The 20,313-nt window shown below is 44.0% G+C and overlaps 1 protein-coding gene across 10 annotated transcripts in view; it reads left to right on the top strand.

Annotated features, from left to right (window-relative positions):
- Fam184a (family with sequence similarity 184 member A) overlaps positions 1 to 20,313 on the top strand; it is a 63,520-nt gene that overhangs the window by 33,817 nt on the left and 9,390 nt on the right. For 7 of the 10 annotated variants that reach the window (XR_004517111.1, XM_033763208.1, XM_033763204.1 and 4 more), the window contains 6 exons: positions 3,281 to 3,322; positions 10,194 to 10,406; positions 12,381 to 12,534; positions 16,465 to 16,592; positions 18,355 to 18,539; positions 18,969 to 19,115. Coding sequence is in view for 9 of the 10 variants with exons in the window: in XM_033763208.1 (XP_033619099.1) it covers positions 3,281 to 3,322; positions 10,194 to 10,406; positions 12,381 to 12,534; positions 16,465 to 16,592; positions 18,355 to 18,539; positions 18,969 to 19,115 (869 nt within the window). In the remaining variant the exon portion in view is untranslated. The remainder of the gene's footprint in view (positions 1 to 3,280; positions 3,323 to 10,193; positions 10,407 to 12,380; positions 12,535 to 16,464; positions 16,593 to 18,354; positions 18,540 to 18,968; positions 19,116 to 20,313) is intronic. The other 3 variants (XM_033763209.1, XM_033763203.1, XM_010644952.3) reach the window with 3 other exon arrangements.

The raw sequence follows: 20,313 nt of genomic DNA, 5'->3' as shown, positions 1-20,313 counted from the left end.
TCTTACAGACACTTCTTATTCTTACATTGTGGCTGCTCTCAAGAGTTTTCCAAGTCTGTACATTCTAGTGTGATTTCTATAACAATTCCACCTTGAAGTCACTTCTCTTCTGTTGCATGTTACTGTAACCCCAACCTGTGCCTACACAGCTTTGCTTAGGGATTATTTCAGCTCAGTATCCGTGCCCTTGCCCAGGAGTTCTGCCCTTCATAAGGCACAAATACCCGAGGACAGTTCAGCCAGCTCCGCAGCCTCTATCGGGGACCACTTTCCCTCCATAGGAGTTCTCCATGTCTGCCCCACACCTCAGCAGGGTGGCCTTTAAGGTCTGTATTTCTGCCAGCAGGCTTTCGGGATTTCTTGGTGTTCTGTAAAAGGCTCTCCCATGCCGACCCCTCACCAGAATGGCCATTAAAGAACTCAAGGCAGTGCCGGCTTTGCTGGGATGCAGCTCAGAACTCTCCTGGCCCCTCCTCACCACGCGTCCCAAACAGTGCCCACATTCTTCGAATCAGAGAGCAGCACCCTCACTTCCTGTCTTCACCTAGAAAATTGAAGACTGGTAGCTTTTAAACTGGAACAACTTCTTGATGTTCAGGCGGCTGCTAGGTCCAAGGCCACAGTGCTGGGATAGCGTCCGGGCTTGTGGGCGGCCTCCTGTCACTGTGCCCTTCCATGTGGGAGGACTGAGATGCCCTTTCAGGTCTCTAAGGACTCGAAGCCCACTCCAGAAGGCTCCATCTCTCCTTGCCTGCCCACCACTTGTCCTTTGGGTGTGAGGACCTTAGCAGCCTAGTGGTTGGAGTCCTGTGCCATGTCAAGGACTTACAGGTGATTTCTAGGTGCAAACTCCTCCTGAGTTTGCATGCAGTAAGGCAGCAAGCAGACATCTCAGGCTTGATATGACTGACTCAGAGGTGTTGATTCTTACCCTCCCACTTCCAAATCTTCTCTTCTGCTGCTGTTTGCTGGGCGTGGGAGACTGGAGTAATCTTGATTTCTGTTTTCCTCCACCTCCCAGGTCATCTTGGCAGTCCTGCCTATTCCGTGTCTAAAGCATCCCAGTTCTATCTGCTTTCCTGTCCTCTACTAACACAATCTAAGGCACAGTCACAGTGGCTTCCCCATCTCTGGTCCCTGACCCCACAGCATTCAGAGTGCGTGCTCTTACCTTATAAATCAGGCCACTCGGCTCGCTGCCTGAAAGCCCCTCAGGGCACCCACTGCTGGCTCTGTCCCTCTCCAGACACGCCCTCGCCTCAGGGGCCTCCCGCTGGCTGGGTCCTTGGCCCGAGTGTTTTCCCCAAAGGTGTCTCCTGTCCCCCTGTGCACAAACCTCCCCCTCCCCCCAAGTCCAAATATTCCTTCTTCCAAAGTCTTTCTTTACCCTCCAGGCACACCTGTCATAGCAGCCTTTTGAAAAATCATGTTTAGTATTAGCCTTTTCTTATGTAGTCCTTTGTTTTTTGTGTTTGCTTTATTATCTGACTTGGCTCTGTATGTCTCTTTGCACTTAGGATATTTTCTAGAATATGTCAGTACTCAAATATTAAGTGAAAAAACAAACCTCGCTTCATTTATGTGGTGACCAACAGTAGCACTGCCACCCAGCGGTTTGCACTTTTCCTGTGGCCCGTGTGTGGTGTTAGCGCACCGGATACCACAGCCTAGGGCCGTGGCTCTTGGTTTAGGTGTTGCTGTCACCCACACCTGTGGACAGAGATGGTGACCACGTGAGCTTCGATTCTAGATGCTCAAATACAGTGGAACCTAAAATCCAAACTGAATCCAGACCTGGCATGTCACTCTGATTTGTTATCTTTTTCTGTCTTATCACTTGATTCAGGGATCTTAAATAACAAGTAATTTTGTGTGGTAATACCCTAAAGAATAAAAAATAAAATCTGCTTCATGAGTAAAATGCATACATTTTAGAATAACCTCTAGTAGTGGGACAACAGTTCTGAGAAGTAGGAAGAGGTACACTAAAAATCCCTCAGATTTTCTTGTTTTATGAAGTCTTATGTAAAGAATACATCTGAAAAAGAAAAAAATTAGTGTAACTAGCATATATTTTAGATTAACTTCTAGTATTAGGACAACAGTTTTGAGAAATATAGAGGAAAACTAAAAATTCTTCAGATTTCCTTAAGTTTAATGAAGTGTATATAAAGAGTATGAGTGTGAAAGAGAAAAATAAGTGTAACACATATAAAAGTGTAAGACTTTAAATTGAGAAGCTGTGAAATAATGAAATTGGAAGTATCTTTTTTCTCACTTTGTATTTTTAGCCCTGGTAAATTATATCTTTGTGTTAGTCTAAGCCATTAGTAAAAAATGATTTTTAAAATAAAAACTATCTTTAATTTGTGACACTTCAAGCAATAATCATATCATGAAAAAAATAATTATTTTTTGTCTGAATACGTCTTGTGTCCAGAGTAAAAACCTTTCACTTTTATTTAAATTGGTAATATAAATTGAAAATGCTGTTTAGTACTTTTGGAAGATAAAATAATGAGGTGACTGAAAATGAAATCTTATTTCTCCTTGTATTTGAAAGGAGGGGATATTTTCCTAATGATTTATCCCTTAAAATTTCAACAAACTGGGCTGAGGATTTAGCTCAGTGGTTCCACCGCCTGCCTCACAAGCTCAAGGTCCTGAGTTTGATCCCTGGAACATCCCCCTCCAAAAAATTCCAACACACTTGTAAAAAAGTGAACCCAGATTGTAAGTAATTTTGCCAAATACATACTAAACATAGGATTTTAAAAGAGAGAAAGGCTCATCTGCCTTTCCCATTGTGTACAAAACCCGGTTGTTATCACATCGTCCCATCTCCAGTGATTACCTTGTGGTTGTTTCTGGCCCCATCTTTATTGTCTGTTGTGGTGGTGCCATGGCTGTTGTCGGCTGGTTCTGTCTGGAGAAACTGACCCCATGGCAGTGCCAGCTGTAATGATTTTGACGATTCTGTTGGAGGTTAGGGGAGAAATTTCGAGCAGGAGTATTTTTTTAGGTTTCTCAGCACCACTGTATGCTCACTTGGGCCTGTGGTCTTGTGTGGGTAAGTCTGCACCCACCCACAGAGCAGGCAGTTCTGAGGGGCTACACATAATTTAGGCTGGGTCTTAACTTTCTGATTTCTTTCTCGGAACAGATTTCGGCTTCTCTGTTCTTGAGCGTATACCCTAGCGTTCTGTTTTGCTGTCTCTGCACCCTACTGTGTTGGAGCTGGGTTCTGAGCGTCTTCCTGTGTTCTGTTGTCTCCTCGCAGCGGCACTCTCTGGGGGAAGCGTTGCATAAGTCTGTCAGCAATGTAAGTCCACTCACAGGGCATGCTGCACTCTGGGTCCCGCATAGACGACATCACTGCTTTACAGCTTCCCTGGTGTAGAATACACTTTGGCATCCAGTAAGATGTTTTGCAGATGGCTGTTGTAGCTGCTGTTGGCCATTTGCATATGTGCTTACGTCTGCCATATTGTATTGTAAGCATATATGTTGTTATAGTCGAGCAAGATTGTAGTCACAACATAAACTTATTTCAGTGCCAACTTTGTAAGATATAAAACTATTTAGATTATCATAAAAATGGAGATAAATTAAAAATGGTTTTCCTCTTTTGTTCAACTAGTTTTTGAAAAAGTAGTATCAATAAACATTTATTTAAAAGATAATTATGAAGGTTCATGAGATTTAGAACATATTTTACATTTTAATGTAAAAATCATTAACAGATGCAAAGCAAGATGGCATAAATGCATTTCTTAAGAATCGGCAAAACTACTGATTTGTACTTAGATATATACAATTATGGAGAAATTAAGCTTCAAAATAATATTTCAAATGTTTCCACTCCATCAGATTTTTTTCCATAAGTGTAAAGAGAGAAAAATAAGATTTATTTTTACAGAGCAGTCTTATAGAGCTGGCTCTTTTAAGACATAGCAGGAGGTTGAATACCTCTGAGCAGGACTGAATGCTTCCTGGCCTCAAGGGCAGACTTCTCCATAAGCCCAAATGGGAAATGCTTGTGTGTCTGCTTGTCTCTGTGGCTGAGGTATGACACTCTGTGGTTGTGTCACCTGAGGGGTGTGGATGTATTCCAGTAAACATTTGTGCAACAGGCTGCCATTTGTCAGCCATTTCTGAGAGACAGCGATGCTTTGAGTCTAGAGATGTCCTAAGAAATTTATACTTTTTTCTCATACGTAAGAAAAGAAATATTGTACCTATTCACATTCGGCTTTTCTTTCTACAGAAAAAAAAAATTAGAACTATGTAGATAAATTTAGCTGCGTTTTCTTAATTACACATAAACAAATATATTTATGTCAGTGTGGATGAAAAAAGGCTGCATGTTGAAATTCTTCTGTATACTCATATAGAGAATTTCAATTTTTTGGCACAGATGTATTAATCTTGACTTTTGATAATATGTTAATTGGATAGAAATATGAACCTAAATAAAAGGTAGTTATTTTCAAAATTATTTGAGTTGTACTTAGAGTATTGGGGACAGCAGTCATTTTTCCCTTTAATAGTTATAATTAAAGAGGTACTCCAGTATAAAATAAAAGTCACATTATGATTGTCTGTTAGTAACTGGACGTGTCTCCTGAAAAGGTAATAAAATGGACGCTCTCCTTCAGGGAATTCTCAGTGCAGCGCTGCAGGCCTTAGAGCTGGCCCTCGGCCTGTTGCCCGTCAGCGGGCTGAGTGAGCCCCGTGCTGCCTGTGCCCACCTGTGTCGGGCACCGTGCTGGGCAGTTCTCTGCAAGCATCGCCTTTAAACACCAGTCCCGAGTGATTGGTCTTTCTTTCTAGATGCTTTCTAGTCCATCTCAGTGGAGAGTGGGAGGGCAGCTGGAAACAGTGTGCACGCACCTTCGGGGCATGAAGAAGCCTTACTGTGGTTCTGAATTGGTAAACTCAGGCTGTAAGTCTGCAGAGCTTCCCCAGAATGCGTTAGCCTGGGGGTCTACTTAGTGGTGTTTAATAAGTTTTCCTCGGGGAGGGTTTTAGTCTGATTTGCCCTTCACAGTGTTGTTCACAGGGTGCGCACGGTGCTTAGACGCCTCTGTTCTTCTGGGCGTTAGAAAATACCAAAGTGTGAGCGGTTTGACCTATCAAATAAGATTCTTTTCAAGTGATTGTCATTTTATAAGTTCTTCAGTTTACTTTTTTTAACTAAACTCTTCAATTATACCAGATTAGTGGTTAAAAAAGAATTAAACTATTTGAACACCTGGAAACATTGTACATGAACATTTATGTCATTTATATAAGTCTTGTATATTAACTGATTATTCTTACCGTCCTCTGCTAAGCACAGTTTAGCAATTTTTAATGCTGCTGTATGTATTTGGGTATATTGGACTTAACATCATGGCCATACAGTTCAACACTATGACTTTCTCACCCCAGTCGCTGCTCCCCAGCTGGTACTAGGGGAGGTGCCTGCCTTGACATAGGGTTCCCATCTGATCCTAGGATAGATTCAGGAATGCAGCAAACTGGAAAAAAGGAAGGGGAAGGGTCAGGGGTGTGGTTCAGTAGCACTGCTCCTGCCTGGCAAGTACATGTCCTGGGTTCAATTCCTGGAAGGGGGAGAGAGGAAAAAGTGCCTACAACAGGACATTTATGTGGTCATTGAAAAGAGGGGAGAGGCCAGTGTGGTGGTCCATACCTGTAACTTCGAGGCCAGTCTGGGCCATACAGGAGACCCCAGTTTAAAGCAGCCCAGAAGAGCAGGCACATCTGAACATGTGTGCACCTGGAACACCACTGTGAGGGCAGATAAGACTAAAACCTCCCCAAGGAGAAATCATTACCCATCGCTAAGAAGGTCCCCAAGCCAGCTCATTCTGGGGAACTATGCAGAATTGGTTCTGGGAAACCCTGTGGGTCTGTCATCACCCACAGTGAGAACACCTTGAAGGCATCGCCTTTGACATGTGTAATTCCGTGTGTGACATGGGTGGACTGTCCACCCCACCAGCAGCCCAGGATCCTCTGTCTCAGCTACTTTGGACAAGAAGCTCTGATCTTTTTGAGACTTGCCCTAGGTCACCAATAAAATTCTGTGTGTAAAGCATAGCTAGTATATGGTGACATGTGTATTCTCTACATTTGGTGAGAATCAGACACGCATTTACATTTGAGATAGTCTTAAGTAACAGAAAACAAAACAGGCACTTCTGTAGCAAGACAGACCAAAGTCTTGGCAGCCTGCAGTGATACACACCCAAGAGCTGACACTAGCTACCCATGGGGCTGAGGTTTGGCAAAGAAAAGGAACAGTGGAGCCCTTCCTTTCTATCTTAAACACTCCCCCATTTTTGAATTTTGTTTTTACAATGAACACTTTTTCTTTAATGCTTTGAAATAAAGATGTGTTAGGCAACCTGAGCCCACAGCCAGACCCACCTGTTAAATTGGAATCTCAGGGGATGGCCTAGGAGACTGTTCGGATCTGGAGAGATCTTTCTGACACTCAGCAAGACTGAACCACAGAGTATAATTCTCTGAAGATGTGCTTTGTTTTGAGGAAAGTGTATGCTTTCTATAAATCAAATACTGAAGGTTGTAGGTAAAATGTATGTAATTAGTGACATATCCCATGGTGACCTATTCCGTCTCAGACTTGGTGGTTCATTTTTTGTTTTGAGGGTGGGCTAGCACACTGGGGTACAGGACTCCTGTGAAACTGCTCTGTAGAAAGAGGTAAAGATTTTCTTTAAAAAAGGTATAGGATATTCATTTATTTATAATTTTAGTGTTTTCCTTTTTAACATTTTTATAGAACTATCTTCAGTATTTAAAAAAAACAGTAAAACTGTATTTTCAAAAGATAATGGTATTTTTTCAGGTTGAGATCTGAAGTCCGCGAATACTGTCTGTGTAGCTTAGCTGTTACAGCTGTTCACAAGACATCTGGTGCCTGTTAATCAGTGTTAATCAGATGTACTAGATAGTTCCTGTCTGAATTGACAGTAAGAATTTTAAAAATGCTTTTTCTGAAATAAAGATCCTTTTGGGTTATTATAATAGATAAAATTTTTGAATTGTAAAAATGTGTAGAAACTAATACCATGTGCTACTTGATTTGAGTGTAGGGTAGAATTCAAAGCAGCCACTATTTCTCATTCACTTACTCGAGAAATACCCTTCTAGATAACCTTGCCCACAGCCGTCAGTGCAGGTCCATCTTTGTTCTGTATTAACGTATGTTTCCATGAGTGAATTAAACTCAGCTCTTTAAATACAGCTATGCAACAGTCATTCATTTCACATTGCTTTACTTGTTATTTATCTCTTAAAGTGCCATGTAATACTCATGCTGATAAAGGCTGATTTATTTATTGCAGTTCCACTAGTTTTATTTATTTAAAAATAAGTGAGTTTTGGTGCTGCAATGCATGACTGAGGCTTTCTGCATATAATTCACCTTACTGTCTTGAGCATGAACCTGGAGATCCTAGAAAGCCTTAATATTATTTTTGTGTGCTTTTAAAGTTAATGCAGAATAAGTATATTGAACACTGAATTGCATGAAATGTCTGTTTGCATATGGCTTATCGTATTTTCTTGGTTAATGGCAAAGATTGATTAAACATCCTACATTGGAAATTACTGTTTTGGAATTCTTTCAAGGTAAAGTATATTATAAAATATTGAAGCATGTTTTGTTTTAAAATGGAGAAGTTTACAACCATTTGGCTTTTAAATGCAGAACTATTATGTCACTGTGGTGTTTTGTCCCTTTTAATGTCATATGTCTTTATTAAATTCACCCTTAAAGAGTGCACGTGTGAGTCAGATTGTGGTCCTGCTAGCATCTTGTGACTGTGACAGTGCAAGTCCCTGACGCAGGGGGAGGTGCATGGGTGCAGCAGCCCGTCCTGAGAGGATGCCAGACTCGCTGCTGTGAAGTGGGGGCTTCTTACTAATCTGGAGACTGACTCGGTCAACAGGAAGGGTGCCCTGGTCCACAGCAGAAACTGCAGTTGTTTATGGGTGGACGTGCTGTGCCTGTGGCAGGGCGGATGGCTTGGAGAGCCCCCCACTGGGTGGCAAGGGACAGCTGAGAGTCCGAGGCCTTGCTCACATGGGACACACACTTGTCTCACAGTGCTGCAGGGGTGGGCAGGGCTGGGGATGGACCTGAGGAGCCCCTGGCCCGGAGCAGAATGGCGCTACAGCACACACCAGTGCTCGCTTTAATGGGCAAATTTAATAAAGACATATGACATTAAAAGGGACAAAACATCACAGTGACATAAAAGTTCTGCATTTAAAAGCCATCTTTCTTCCTGTTACCCTTTTAGGATTTACCTTTGCTTCTTGGGGCTTCTTTACTGTTCTCCTCATCCTGGGGTCCTCACAGGAGATGGTGCATGGAGTGATTTACTCCACATGTGTGCCGTGGCTCAGCCTCCCCTGGCAGGGCTGCGTCCAGTCTGGGAGCCTGGGCTCTGCCACCTGCTTGAGCTATGGGGCATTGTGCTGTCTGGATTCGGAGCCTTGCGGTTCCTCCTTAACCTGTGATCTGACCTCGGAACCCCTGAGGGGCAGGCAGTCACTCCCTGGGAAGTGCACTGTTTGAGCCTCTGTGCCCCTTGTGCCGTTTCTCAGCAGTGCTGGCAGTCTCCGTAAAGGGTGTGCCAAGCTGAGCCGCGGATCCTGCTTTGTAACTGTCTAGAGCCCCCTTCCTACGGCCGACCACCCATCCCAGCTCACTGACTCCTGCTGCTTCCTACTGTCCTGTTTTCTACTGCGTGGTCTTTTCTCCTGCTGTGCTTTGTCTCTCTGGTCATTCTCTGTGCTTTCTGTCTTTCCCAGAACATTTCTTTGTGAGACAGGCAGCCTCTATGTGCCAGCCAGCCAGCCTTTAGTACAGTCTTCTCATTTAGAGAATCTCATTCTGAGTTTCCTCTTTATTGGCTTTCTTGGCGAAGAAACTGTTTTCTTTGCATCTGAACCAGACGGTAAAGCACTTGTGGGACTTACTTTACAGCTCTGTATCTAGTGCCTGAGTTCCTAGCCTCAGCTTGAGAGGTCTTTCAGCATGTGGCTACATCACGTAGTTTCACATTACAGCGGCCTGTCTATGAGAACAGAAGTAGGCCAAGGTAAATGGTTTGGTCAGACAGGTGTGAGCACATGTAGCACATACATACGTGTGTGTCAGAATGTTCAAATGAGAACGGGGAGGGGGCGAGAAGGGACAAGCAAAGAGAACAGAAGGAAAAATGGAAGCAGCTTTTATAAATAAGGGGGAAGAGGCATCAAAGGGAGGAGAGGGAAATGGAAAAAGCAGGCTGTATCATGGACAGGTACAAATTCCTTGTGGTGAATGTCATTGTGCGTATCTAAAATGTACCAATAAATGTATTCCTTTTTAATTTTAAATATATTAAAACATCCTTTGAGTTCAATCCCCGGTACCAAAAAAAAAAAAACAAAAAAACCCAAAACCATCCAGAAATGATGGTGATATATTAAGGCTGACTTTGCCACTTTTCAAAAGGAGTGACATGTCTGTTTTCCATAATGAAAGTAAAGCACCCAACATTATTATAACTCTAGGATTGAGAGATATTTATGATTTTTTAAACACTTAAAGATTTGCAGGGCCTTTGAATTAAAATACAAACATTTCACAATTTTTAAAAATAGAAAAATAATATTTTATGCAAGAATTCTAAATTATAAGCTGGCAGATCTTTTAGAGTAGGTCTTCTCAAATCATCTTAGCTAGCATTGCTCACTGCGTGTCGAACGCTGCTCTGAGTGAGTGTGTAGTCACACTTACTGTCACAGCAGGTGACGCGTGTGATACTCGTGAGAGGCAGAGCCAGGGCTGCAGTGCAGAGCGCAGCCGGAGCTCTGTCACTTTTCACTGACGAGCATTTTACCTTTCTGTGGTATCTTCTTGAGGCGACTGTGGGTGTTTTTGTTTTGCAACATAGGTATGTATCAGTTTCCGTAGGGTGGGCCGCAGCATTCCCCATAGTCTACAAGCAGTGCGCTGTTTTTGAGACAACTAATGAAAATAGAACTTACGATGGTGATATCTCGAGATCACAATTGTAGTAACAAACATTTTGCGTGGACACTGTAAGACACTTACCATGTACAATACCTTGAGTTTGTACTTCTCTGTGTGCCATTCTGCTGTGTAGATTTCCCTGCTGAAGCAGAATCTGGAGATGCAGCTGTCCCAGTCCCAGACTTCCTTGCAGCAGCTGCAGGCCCAGTTTACCCAAGAACGCCAGCGACTTACACAGGAGCTTGAGGAGTTAGAGGAGCAGCATCAGCAAAGACATAAGTCCTTGAAAGAAGCACATGTCCTCGCATTTCAGACCATGGAAGAGGAAAAGGAAAAGCAGCAGAGAGTGAGTTTCACGCGGTGTATGTCGGTGGATCTCCCGGGACAGGTTCCTGCATGGCCATGGAGATTAAATGTGCGTAGCCCTCGCACACCGCAACAAGCTAGACTGGGCCCACGCTTTGTTCCTGCTGTGAGCCCCAGGCTGGTACGCTCTCTGGTTTGTTAGGACGTAGTCACCGTGGTTACATTAAAGCCGTTAAATCTTTTAGCGTGGTCCAACTAGTAAGTTGTAACCATTCTAGTCCTTTAGGATTATTGGTGCTTACAATAGGCTTCCACCCAAATTTTAATTTATCTTTCACTCTGACTCTTAAACACACAAAAAAGTGTATCCAAGGTATTTATATTTTTTATCCTAGATTTTTCCCTCTGCGTATGTGCAGAAATGTTCCTAACGAAATGAGTTGGAGACATTTTTCAGTAGTCGTATTTCTGTAGATTTGGCCCCAAAGGCTACATGGGGAGTAGTGACACTGAAACTCATCACCAGAGAGGCAAACGAAATGGCTGTATTGCTGGGCGACTCGTGCTACATGGTGCAGTCTCCGTGTGTCAGCTACAAGGTCCTGTGTTAAGTGTCAATTTGACACAGTCTTACTTTCTTACTTCTTTTTCAGCTTATTCTAAGGACTTTATTACAGTGAGGAACATGATCTGATAGAAGAGTGGAATGTTACCAACCTTAAGTTTCCTGCAGTTGTGATTACTGATATAGGTGGTTTGGTCTTCCCTTTGGGTGCAGATAATATTTTAAGAAATGATACGTTTTAAAGCAATTATTAAAACAAAGTCATATTTTAAAAAATTGTTCACTTGCTTATTCAAGTAAGTTGTAGTCCGTGGGTCTTGTCTAGAAAGTCAAGGAAGTTCACTGGGTTAAAAATTAGTCCTGATTGGAAACAGCCCCTTCACTGAGTACAGTTAATGAATTTGAAAGACGTGCGAGCTGTCATGTCAGTCTTTAGTTGTGCGCCTTTGGTCTTTATCACGTGACCAGAACCGTTTTTCAGCGGAATCAGAACCCGCAGTCTCGCGGTTTTCTCATTAGGCAGCCAAGCGGTGAGCGGCATTACTGCAGGTGGGTGGCCGAAGCCACGCCTTCCTTTAGAACTAGAACACACGTAAAGCAGTGAGCTTCAGTAGCCGAATACCAATTTTCACAAAGCATTTCAGGGTAATGATTACAGAAATACAATCCCAATTACAAGATGGCATGTTTCTCAGAAATACTTTATTTTGCAGATGGTGGTAAACAACCACAAGCACAGTTCAGTCTCAGCCTGGAACGCTCGGAGGTGTTTCCCCAGTGTTGGCCTTGTACTGTGTTTCTCTTAGTCTTAGCCAAAGACCGTCCGTGCTCTCAGCTTTTAAAGTGAATCACTGGAACGCCGTCTACTCTCAGGGCTTTTGCTTCTTCACTGGAGTAGAGGAGTGAAGAATTACCGTGGACAATAGCTACAAAGATTCAATAAGTATTGTATCAGATAGAGAGCCCTCCCGCTCTTGTCCTCATTAAAAGGCCTGTGCTTGGTGGTCCCTGTGCACAAAGGAATTTTTCATTAGCTCTAAGCGTTAGAAAATGATTTGTTAGCTGACTTCAGTAAAAGGTTCATATTTCCAATTCAGCCAAAAGATATTGAATCACCTTTAGTTTCAGCACTCTAGGAGGCTGAGGCAGGAGGATCAGTCAGTTCAGCAATACAAAATAAAAAAGGGCTGGGGATGTGACTCGGTGTCAAGGTGCTGGATTTAATTTCTAGTACTACAAAATAAAAATGAATATAAATATAGAGTTAGCATGCTTTCACGGTGATCCATTTACTCTACTGACCTGACTTCTAATTTATTTTCTAGTAATGATAATCTAGCATCTAATATCCTTGAAAATGAACTTTTATGTTTTAGAAGCTGCATTCTGCCTTGTTTACGTTTCTCTCCTGTCATCAGACACAGCACTGAGCCTTTGTCTCCCATGCAGGCCCTTGAAAACCACTTACAGCAGAAGCACTCTGCGGAGCTGCAGTCCCTGAAGGATGCGCACCGGGAGTCCATGGAGGGCTTCCGGGCAGAGATGGAGCAGGAGCTCCAGACTCTGCGCTTCGAGCTGGAAGACGAAGGGAAGGCCATGCTTGGTACTGTGGAGGGGCTGTCCGTCGGCTTGCCGTGTTTGTTTGTGCACTGTGCAGTTAAAGTCCAACCTGGGGTCACAGAGGTTGGCGTCTGTACCGCTGAGCTCTCAGATGGAGCCTCAGCGCGGACTGTGTCGTGACGGAGGGCACTGGAACCTGGGCCCCGCTGTGAAAACGCCCCCCACCGAGGCTTCTGTCCCTAGGCAGGGAGTCGAGCCGTTCCCATCCTGGACGTCAGTCCTGTTCACTGGGCAGGCTGCGTAGAGCCACGGTCCTTAGGGTGCGTGGTCACCGCGGCTTTGCCACTGCGAGCTGTTATTGTAGGAAAGAAAAATCCTGATTAGTTCTGCCTTTTTGTTGCTATATGTTTTATATGGAATTTTCCCCGTGAGATGGTCCATTTTGAAAGGAGATGAGTTTGGAAGAAGAACTAGGTATATTGGAGGCTTTGGCTTTCAGTTTTTAGTGTCATGTGGTAACTTTTTATTCCCATCGTCCTGTTTTCCTCCAGTTTGATTTATTCCAAATTCTCCTAATACTTTCCGTGTTTGTTTGTCAATATGTGGTAATTTTATTCCCATCGTCCTGTTTTCCTCCAGTTTGATTTATTCCAAATTCTCCTAATACTTTCCGTGTTTGTTTGTCACATTTGAATGACTCTTCCCAAGGAGGAATTGGGAACAAAGTGCTACGAATATTTGGGCCATCAAAGGAAAAGAAAGCCGGAAGACCTCTGGGCCAAGTCCCCGTGGTGCTCTCCTCCTCCTTGGAGGTGGCGGGGCGGGGGCTGCCGACAGGCTGTGGCTGTGTCCCTGCCCGGGTGCGGTGGAGCAGAGGCTGTGTGGAGTAGAGCGCGAGGGAAAGACCCTCTCCACAGCCGTGAGGGCCGAGGGAGAGGCTGGGCGCTGGGACCGAGGCAGTTCAGTCCGTGCAAACATGACCTGAGTGCCTCTTTGCTGGCCAAAGACCAGAGTCACACATGGTGTTAGGAAGCAGTAGCGGCTCCGTCACCTAGCTCGCGCAGGGGAGCCTCTTGTCAGATTGCCACACCGTCGGCGCCATCTGTCTGCACTGATCCTGTCATGACCGCGTTTCCGTCTCCCTGGAGACCCCTCTTGGCCCTTTATAGCCACATCCACGTCCTTCTCTTTTCCATCTGTGACTCCTGTCAACCATGAATCTGTCCTTCCTTGTGTGTGATGTTGCTCTTTTGACAGTGCTATTGATCTTAGGAATGAGACCGTACCCTCGCTCACCGTAGACTGGCTTGTGCAGTCCGTGCAGTCCCGGAGCCCTGCTAGGGGTTTGTCCCGGCAGTGTATCCCTTGTTGCTGAGCAGCATTCCATTGTCCTGACTTGGCTTCCGGTTTCTTGTCCTTCACCCATCAAAGGTCACCTGGGGCTTCGGTTTGGGCTGTTACAGGTGAACTCTTCTAAACACCTGGCAAGTTTTTGTGGAAGCCTGGGTTCTCATCTCTCTGGGAGCGTTGTCAGGTGGTAGTTACATTTTCAGTTTCTTTGGAAACTACGATCTGCTTTCCAGAATGGCTGTGCCCTTTTGTGTCCCCGCTAGCACTATGTGGACGGCCCAGTTCCTCCCATCCTCACCAGCCTGTGATGGGGTCGCTGGATTGGAGCCGTTCTCAAAGGAGTGTTCTGGTATTGCAGCAGTGGTTTTGCTTTGCATGTCCCTGGCCGCTCGTGCTGGTGCACGTTTGCCTTCCGTAGGTCTTCTCCTCTCACTGCATCGACTGTTGAGTTTGAGCGTTCGTGCAGATCCCAGTGCTGGTCCTTTGCCAGGCCCTGTCGGGTCTCTGCTTCGACCTCACTCCACTGGAATTTCCCACGGTCAGCACTGACTCGTAAACTTCCAAATGCAGGCTGTTCTCACTTGCCAGCTCTCCGTGATTGCCCTGTGTGTAACCTCCAGCCGCCGTGCCCGGCTGCGCATGTCCTTGCCGTATCCCTGCTCTCCTTTACCCTTTCTTCCCTTTCACAGTCCTGCTTGCACGCGCATCCATTGAGGATTGCTGTCACCCAAGGTTCTGCCCCTGCCTCTGGTCTGTTTTTAGTCTTTGGCCTCTTCCTTGTTGATTTCGGTCCACATCCTTGGCTTCAACTGCCATTGATGTGCTAGAGATTCCAAATATGTGTTTCTAGACCAAACCTTTTTTCTTGTAATTAGATTTGTGTTTCTTACTGCATGTAGACAAACCCTTTGACTTATACTCTGCATTTCTGTACCTGCTCTCTACTTTTGAGTTGCCCAAACAAGGAAAATGGAGGTCATTGCCACATCTGGTTGGTTCCTCTTCTTTTTTTTGAGACCGGGTCTCACTATGTAGTTAAGATTGACCTCTAACTCACTATGTAGCCCGGGCTGGTCTCAAACTCACAGTGATGCTCCTGCCTCAGCCTCAGGAGTGCTGGGATTGCAGGTGTGCGCCACCATGCCCGGTGATTGGTTCCTCTTCTTAAATACTTGTTACATTTGTTTCCTTGTCCTAGGTCCTCTGGCATACTTAGTTCATACTCATACTGTTTGCCATCTGGATTACTGCCGTAGCCCTTTTGATCCTTCCCTGGCTGCCGTTCATCCTCCAGACATAGCCAGGGTAAACTGTGCAGTTCTTAAGTTTCACTGTGACGTCCTAGGGTAAGTCCTCAGGGAGTCCAGTGGTGTCCGTCAGTGCGGGGCTTGCTTTCCTGAGTACCCGGGAGCCAGACGTAGGCCCCATGTGGAGGCCTCAGGAGAAGGCTAACCTGGCCAGCTACAGGTACAGCATTTCTTCAAAGTCTATGTTTTAGCTTTAAAATTTATAATTTATATTTTACTTACTCATATGTCTATTCATACTAGTATTTGGCTTTCCCAAAATCTTCGCATGAAATCCCATTTCAGAAGATAACCATGGGTATTCTCCAAGTTCCTTTAGGAATGCTGTCAGTCATATTAAGTTTAGAGTAAAAGTGGGAGACGCTTGTGCTCCCCCTCCTCACACCGGCTCCATATTCTTTCCAGCGTCCCTGTGCGCTGTGCCCTGCCCTCCCTCCCAGATTGCCAGCCAGACCAGGCTCTCTGTGCTATTGTGTGTCTCCCCATCTGGACGGATGCTTTTCTCTCTCTTGTTGAAAAGCCCCAACTTGTCATGCTAGTCTTTTAGACTGAGTCACTGTGACTCTCCCTTAATGATAGTGTTCCCACTTTGTGTCTCATAGGAAATTTTGGTGTTCCCACCATTTGATTTCATTATTCCTAATACCATCGCTGATAACCCACTTCATTGTCGGCGTAATGTATTCCACTGTAGCTTGTGCAGTTATAAGGGCAGGTTTGTCATTCGTTCTCTCGTAGAACGGTGCCTGGCATCCCGTAAATGCTCACGGGTCGTGTGGAACAACCCATTCCAAATGCAGCTGGGAGGGATGACCTTGCCAGCCAGTGTGGGCGTCTTCCGGGATGTAGAAGAGTTCTTACCTGGATGGGAAGTTCTTCAGCATTTGCTAAAGCACCATTCGTCTCTAAAATTTTATACTTATAACAGTGAGGAGAAGAGCTAATAGCATTTCATCTCCTCTAGCACTTTTTTTTTTTTTTCTGGTACCAGGGATTGAACTCGGGTCCTTGCACTTGCAAGGTAGGTGGTGGCACCACTGAGCTAAATCCCCGGCCCAAGCACTTTATTTTTAATCCAAATGCATATACAGTAGTATCTTGATCACTCAAGCCCTTGAAAAGTTTCATATCTTTATCAAAGCTGGGTGAACCTCAAATTCCCGAGTGCACATGATAGCCTGTATGTCCACTCATGACAGTTTGTAACAGTCTGGTGGTAATTTAGTGGACATAGACTAGTGTCTATGTCTATTAAAGTTAATATGTGACATGGCTAATATTTGTTAGATTTGCTGACCGTTTCCTCTGCATTCCAGCTTCCTTACGCTCAGAGCTAAACCATCAGCATGCGGCTGCAGTTGACTTGTTACGGCATAACCACCACCAGGAGCTGGCAGCCGCCAGGATGGAGCTGGAGAGGAGTGTGGACATCGGCAGAAGACAGGTAGCAGGGGAGACCGAGTGTGCAGGCCCTGAAAGTTACTCACAATGTCGTTTTCAGTAGCCGTTCTGCACTATGTTGTGAGGTTTTATTTCCCCATGGCAGTAAGTAATTCAACTTTAGTATACTCGTCATGAAACTACATTTTTGACTTATGACCTTTTAATTGGATGCTTTGAGTTTCGTTTGCACCTCAGGAATGTGCTAATCATATGACTCGTGTGGACAGCCATGGCTCCTGGAGTCACCCTGGTGCTGAGATCCCCACCTTGTGTCTGTGCTGTGCATTGTGCTGGGCCAGATGTGTTCTGTGATGGCTGAGAAGATGCCTCGCTGGTTTTGTTTAGTGAATTTAAACATGAGCTTAAACAGGCATCTTGAATAGCACAGGGATAGAAGCCGTAGACCCCTCCAGGAGAAACACGGTAACATATTTCTACTGCATTCTAACACAACTGTTATTTCTCCTTCTTAGAACCTTGCTTGTTGGATCAATATATTTTTCTTTATTTGATTTTTTTTTTGTGATCTTCAAAGTGTGTACATCTGGAAGGATGTGTTCTTAGGCACCCCGAATGTAAGCCTTTAGTACTAGTGAATTAGACTTAAGACTTGACTTTGTTAGTTTTTGCTTGTGTTAAATGATCAATCCACGTTTTCTTCTCGTTGCTGGGAGGTTTTCTGTTCACAGTGAGGCTGTACGTTGTATGTCATGCTGCTGGGCAGCTCGGATTTGAGCTTGGTCATTCCCACAGGCTTCCCCGCTGGGGGCAGGCACGTGCACGACTATCCCGTGGTGCGGCTTGCATCGCTTCTCAGAGGGTCTTAGGTTATAGTCATGCAAAGAAAGGGATTGATTTAGTAGATCTGATGTCATCATATTACAGTTCCTTAACAGTTATAATACAGCTAATTTGTGGCACAGTAGTTATAAATGTATATTATATACACCAGCAGTAGGATACTTGTAAGATTTTCATGTTAAAATTTAGAGAATTAATTATTGATAAACTATCCATGATTATAAATAAATTTCTATTAATTTAATGAAATAAATGGTTGATTATCGTGATAATTTTTAATTGGTATGAATAGCATTAACTTATATTTGGACAGTAATTTATCAAATTCAAGCTACTAACTAGATTTCGTCCATGTATAGACTTTTATTTTATTAGTAAAAAGGTAAAAAGGTTTGATAAAGGTGATTAGACCTCTGTCCCCCTGGGGTACAGCTGCCCCCCCCGAAGTTCTGTTCCGTTGGCTAGGCCTGCACAGAAGTTGGCAGCATGTAGGCTACTGAGCTTGTGTAGAGGGGAGGGGAACTGCTCTGCTGGACTATGAGGGTAGAGTCTGCTTCCTGCAGAGCCTTGGGAAGTGTGGGTGTGGTCCAGAGCCTCTCAGAGTAGAGGCCGGTGGGGCAGCATCCAGTGCTGCAGGACAGCGGGACACACACAGTACTGAGAAGAGGCGGTGCTCTGATCTCAGCTTGGCCACTGAGTACAGATGATCCTGGACAAGTCAGCGCTTAGGTGTTGGTTGCCCAGTGGTAAAATGAAGGAGCTGTGCTTTTTTGAAATCTTGGGTTCCTTGCAGCCCTGGCCTTATTTTAAACTACATCCACGTAAATATTTCTCAGGTACTTGGAAAGAGAAGTGTCGAGCAGTTGGCTTTTGCAGCGGTGCCAGCACTCCCGGATGTGGTTTTCTTTTCCCTCAGATAACACAGAAAGCCATTGTGCAGAAAACTTACTTGTGTCTTGCAGAGCAAGGAGCATATGTGTAGAATAACAGACCTGCAAGAGGAGTTACAGCTCAGAGAGCACCACATCTCCGACCTGGACAAGGAGGTGCAGCACCTTCATGAGAACGTAAGCGCCCTCACCAAAGAGTTGGAATTTAAGGGGAAAGAAATCCTGAGGATACGAAGTGAATCGAATCAGCAGATGAGGTACGCTGACCTGTGCGGCAGGAGAGATGTGCCATTATCTGAAGGGTGCGGTAGAGGGATTTAGCCCCGTGTGCCTCTTCTGCGACCAGACTGCCCTCTGAGGGAGACAGTCAGGCTCGCTGTCCACGGGATCTGATGACTGTGTTATAATGCAGAACACAGATGGAATGTTTGCATTTTGAATGATGTATGTGTATTTATTAACTTTAGAAACTGGATATGATTGAAGTCTAAAAAATATTACCAGAAAAATCATTAAAGGAGATAAAGTTAAGCTAGAAGATTGTAGCAAAGTAAGCTTAATTTAGGGTGTTTACGTTAATTTTCAATATATTTTACTCAGAAGAGTATTTCAGATCTGATAGAATATAGCAAATTTTGTAAATCTTGACTCCAGAATAACATTTTAACTAAAAATAAATTAAACAGGTTGCATGAACAAGATTTAAACAAGAGGCTTGAGAAAGAGCTGGATGTCATGACAGCAGACCACCTCAGAGAGAAAAATGTCATGCGGGCAGATTTTAATAAGACTAATGAGCTCCTCAAGGAAATAAATGCAGCTTTACAAGTGTCGTAAGTCACATTATGTTAAAGAAAATTCATGTGTGGATAATAAATTAAGGAGCACGGGGTCTAAACTCAAATTTTAACTACTATTTAGAATCCAATAAAAATATTTAAAAGAAACTTAAATTCTGCATTACAGGTGGTATTGCAATGTGATGTGTTCTTTACTTAGGCAGTTGCAGGGTGATCCATCAGCTGCTGCTGCAGCACTTCTGATGTCTCGGGAATGCCCCTGTGGTACCTTCACGCCACAGGACACCTCAGAATATGTCCACTGTGTAATGTCAAGTCAAAAGAGCATATTGTGAACAGTAGAAATGTTACAATCCCAACACGTACTGCACTAAGAATACGTACTCTACAGGAGAAGCAAAATATCCTAAAAACAAATACTGATGACAGAAGTTCCCTTTAGGGAGTGGATCATAAGGTGTGGGGTGGGAAAGAACAAAGACTTTATCTATATACTCAGGTATTGCTTGAATTCCTACAGGCATTTGTTTCATGATTTTAAAATCTATAATGGAAAATCATTACATATAGTAATTCTAGTATTGTTTTAAAATCAAAATTTTGAATTAATAATTAGTATTCCTTAAAATATTTACTGGATACTCACAAAATGTCACCCCACAGGAACTTGTGTTTAGTCGATCTGTGGCCTAAACCCTGCTCCAAATTGGTTTACTTTAATCGGTGGGCGGCCAATGCTTTTTGATCTCGGCACAGTCGTAGTGACCGTGTGGTCGCGCAGCCCTGGTTGTTCACGCACACCCTTCACTCCAGCTGTTATGCGGATTTCCTTCCGTGAATCTAAGTCTTATCCTCTTAGTTCATCTGTGTCACTCTTTTGGTCTGGTGCGTACGTAGGTGCAGACGCGCACGCGCACGCACTCAGCCGGAATAGGAAGCACCGAGCGGCAGGCGTTTTCTTCTCACGTGTCCCCCAGGGTGGGCTGCTGAGTGTGCGTGCAGCCCTCCCATCTCGGCACTCTGCGTGTCATGAACGAACTTTATGAGCATTCTCTGTCACACTGACCATTCCGTGCAACAACCCAGAGAATGCCTTTTTTTAATTTAAAATTTAATGAATCTAATTTAAGGGAAATTATAGCAAAGAAAGGAAATTGCAAAGGAGTCCTCTGCACTCTCTCAATATTTTATGGCTTTTTTTTTTTTTTTTTTTTTTTTTTTTTTTTTTTTT

The sequence above is a fragment of the Fukomys damarensis genome, unplaced genomic scaffold (genome assembly GCF_012274545.1).
Source record: "Fukomys damarensis isolate Sample0158 unplaced genomic scaffold, DMR_v1.0_HiC HiC_scaffold_14, whole genome shotgun sequence".
Lineage (NCBI taxonomy): Eukaryota > Metazoa > Chordata > Mammalia > Rodentia > Bathyergidae > Fukomys > Fukomys damarensis.
Note: the sequence above shows the minus strand (reverse complement) of the source record. Positions and strands in the feature narration are given on the sequence as shown.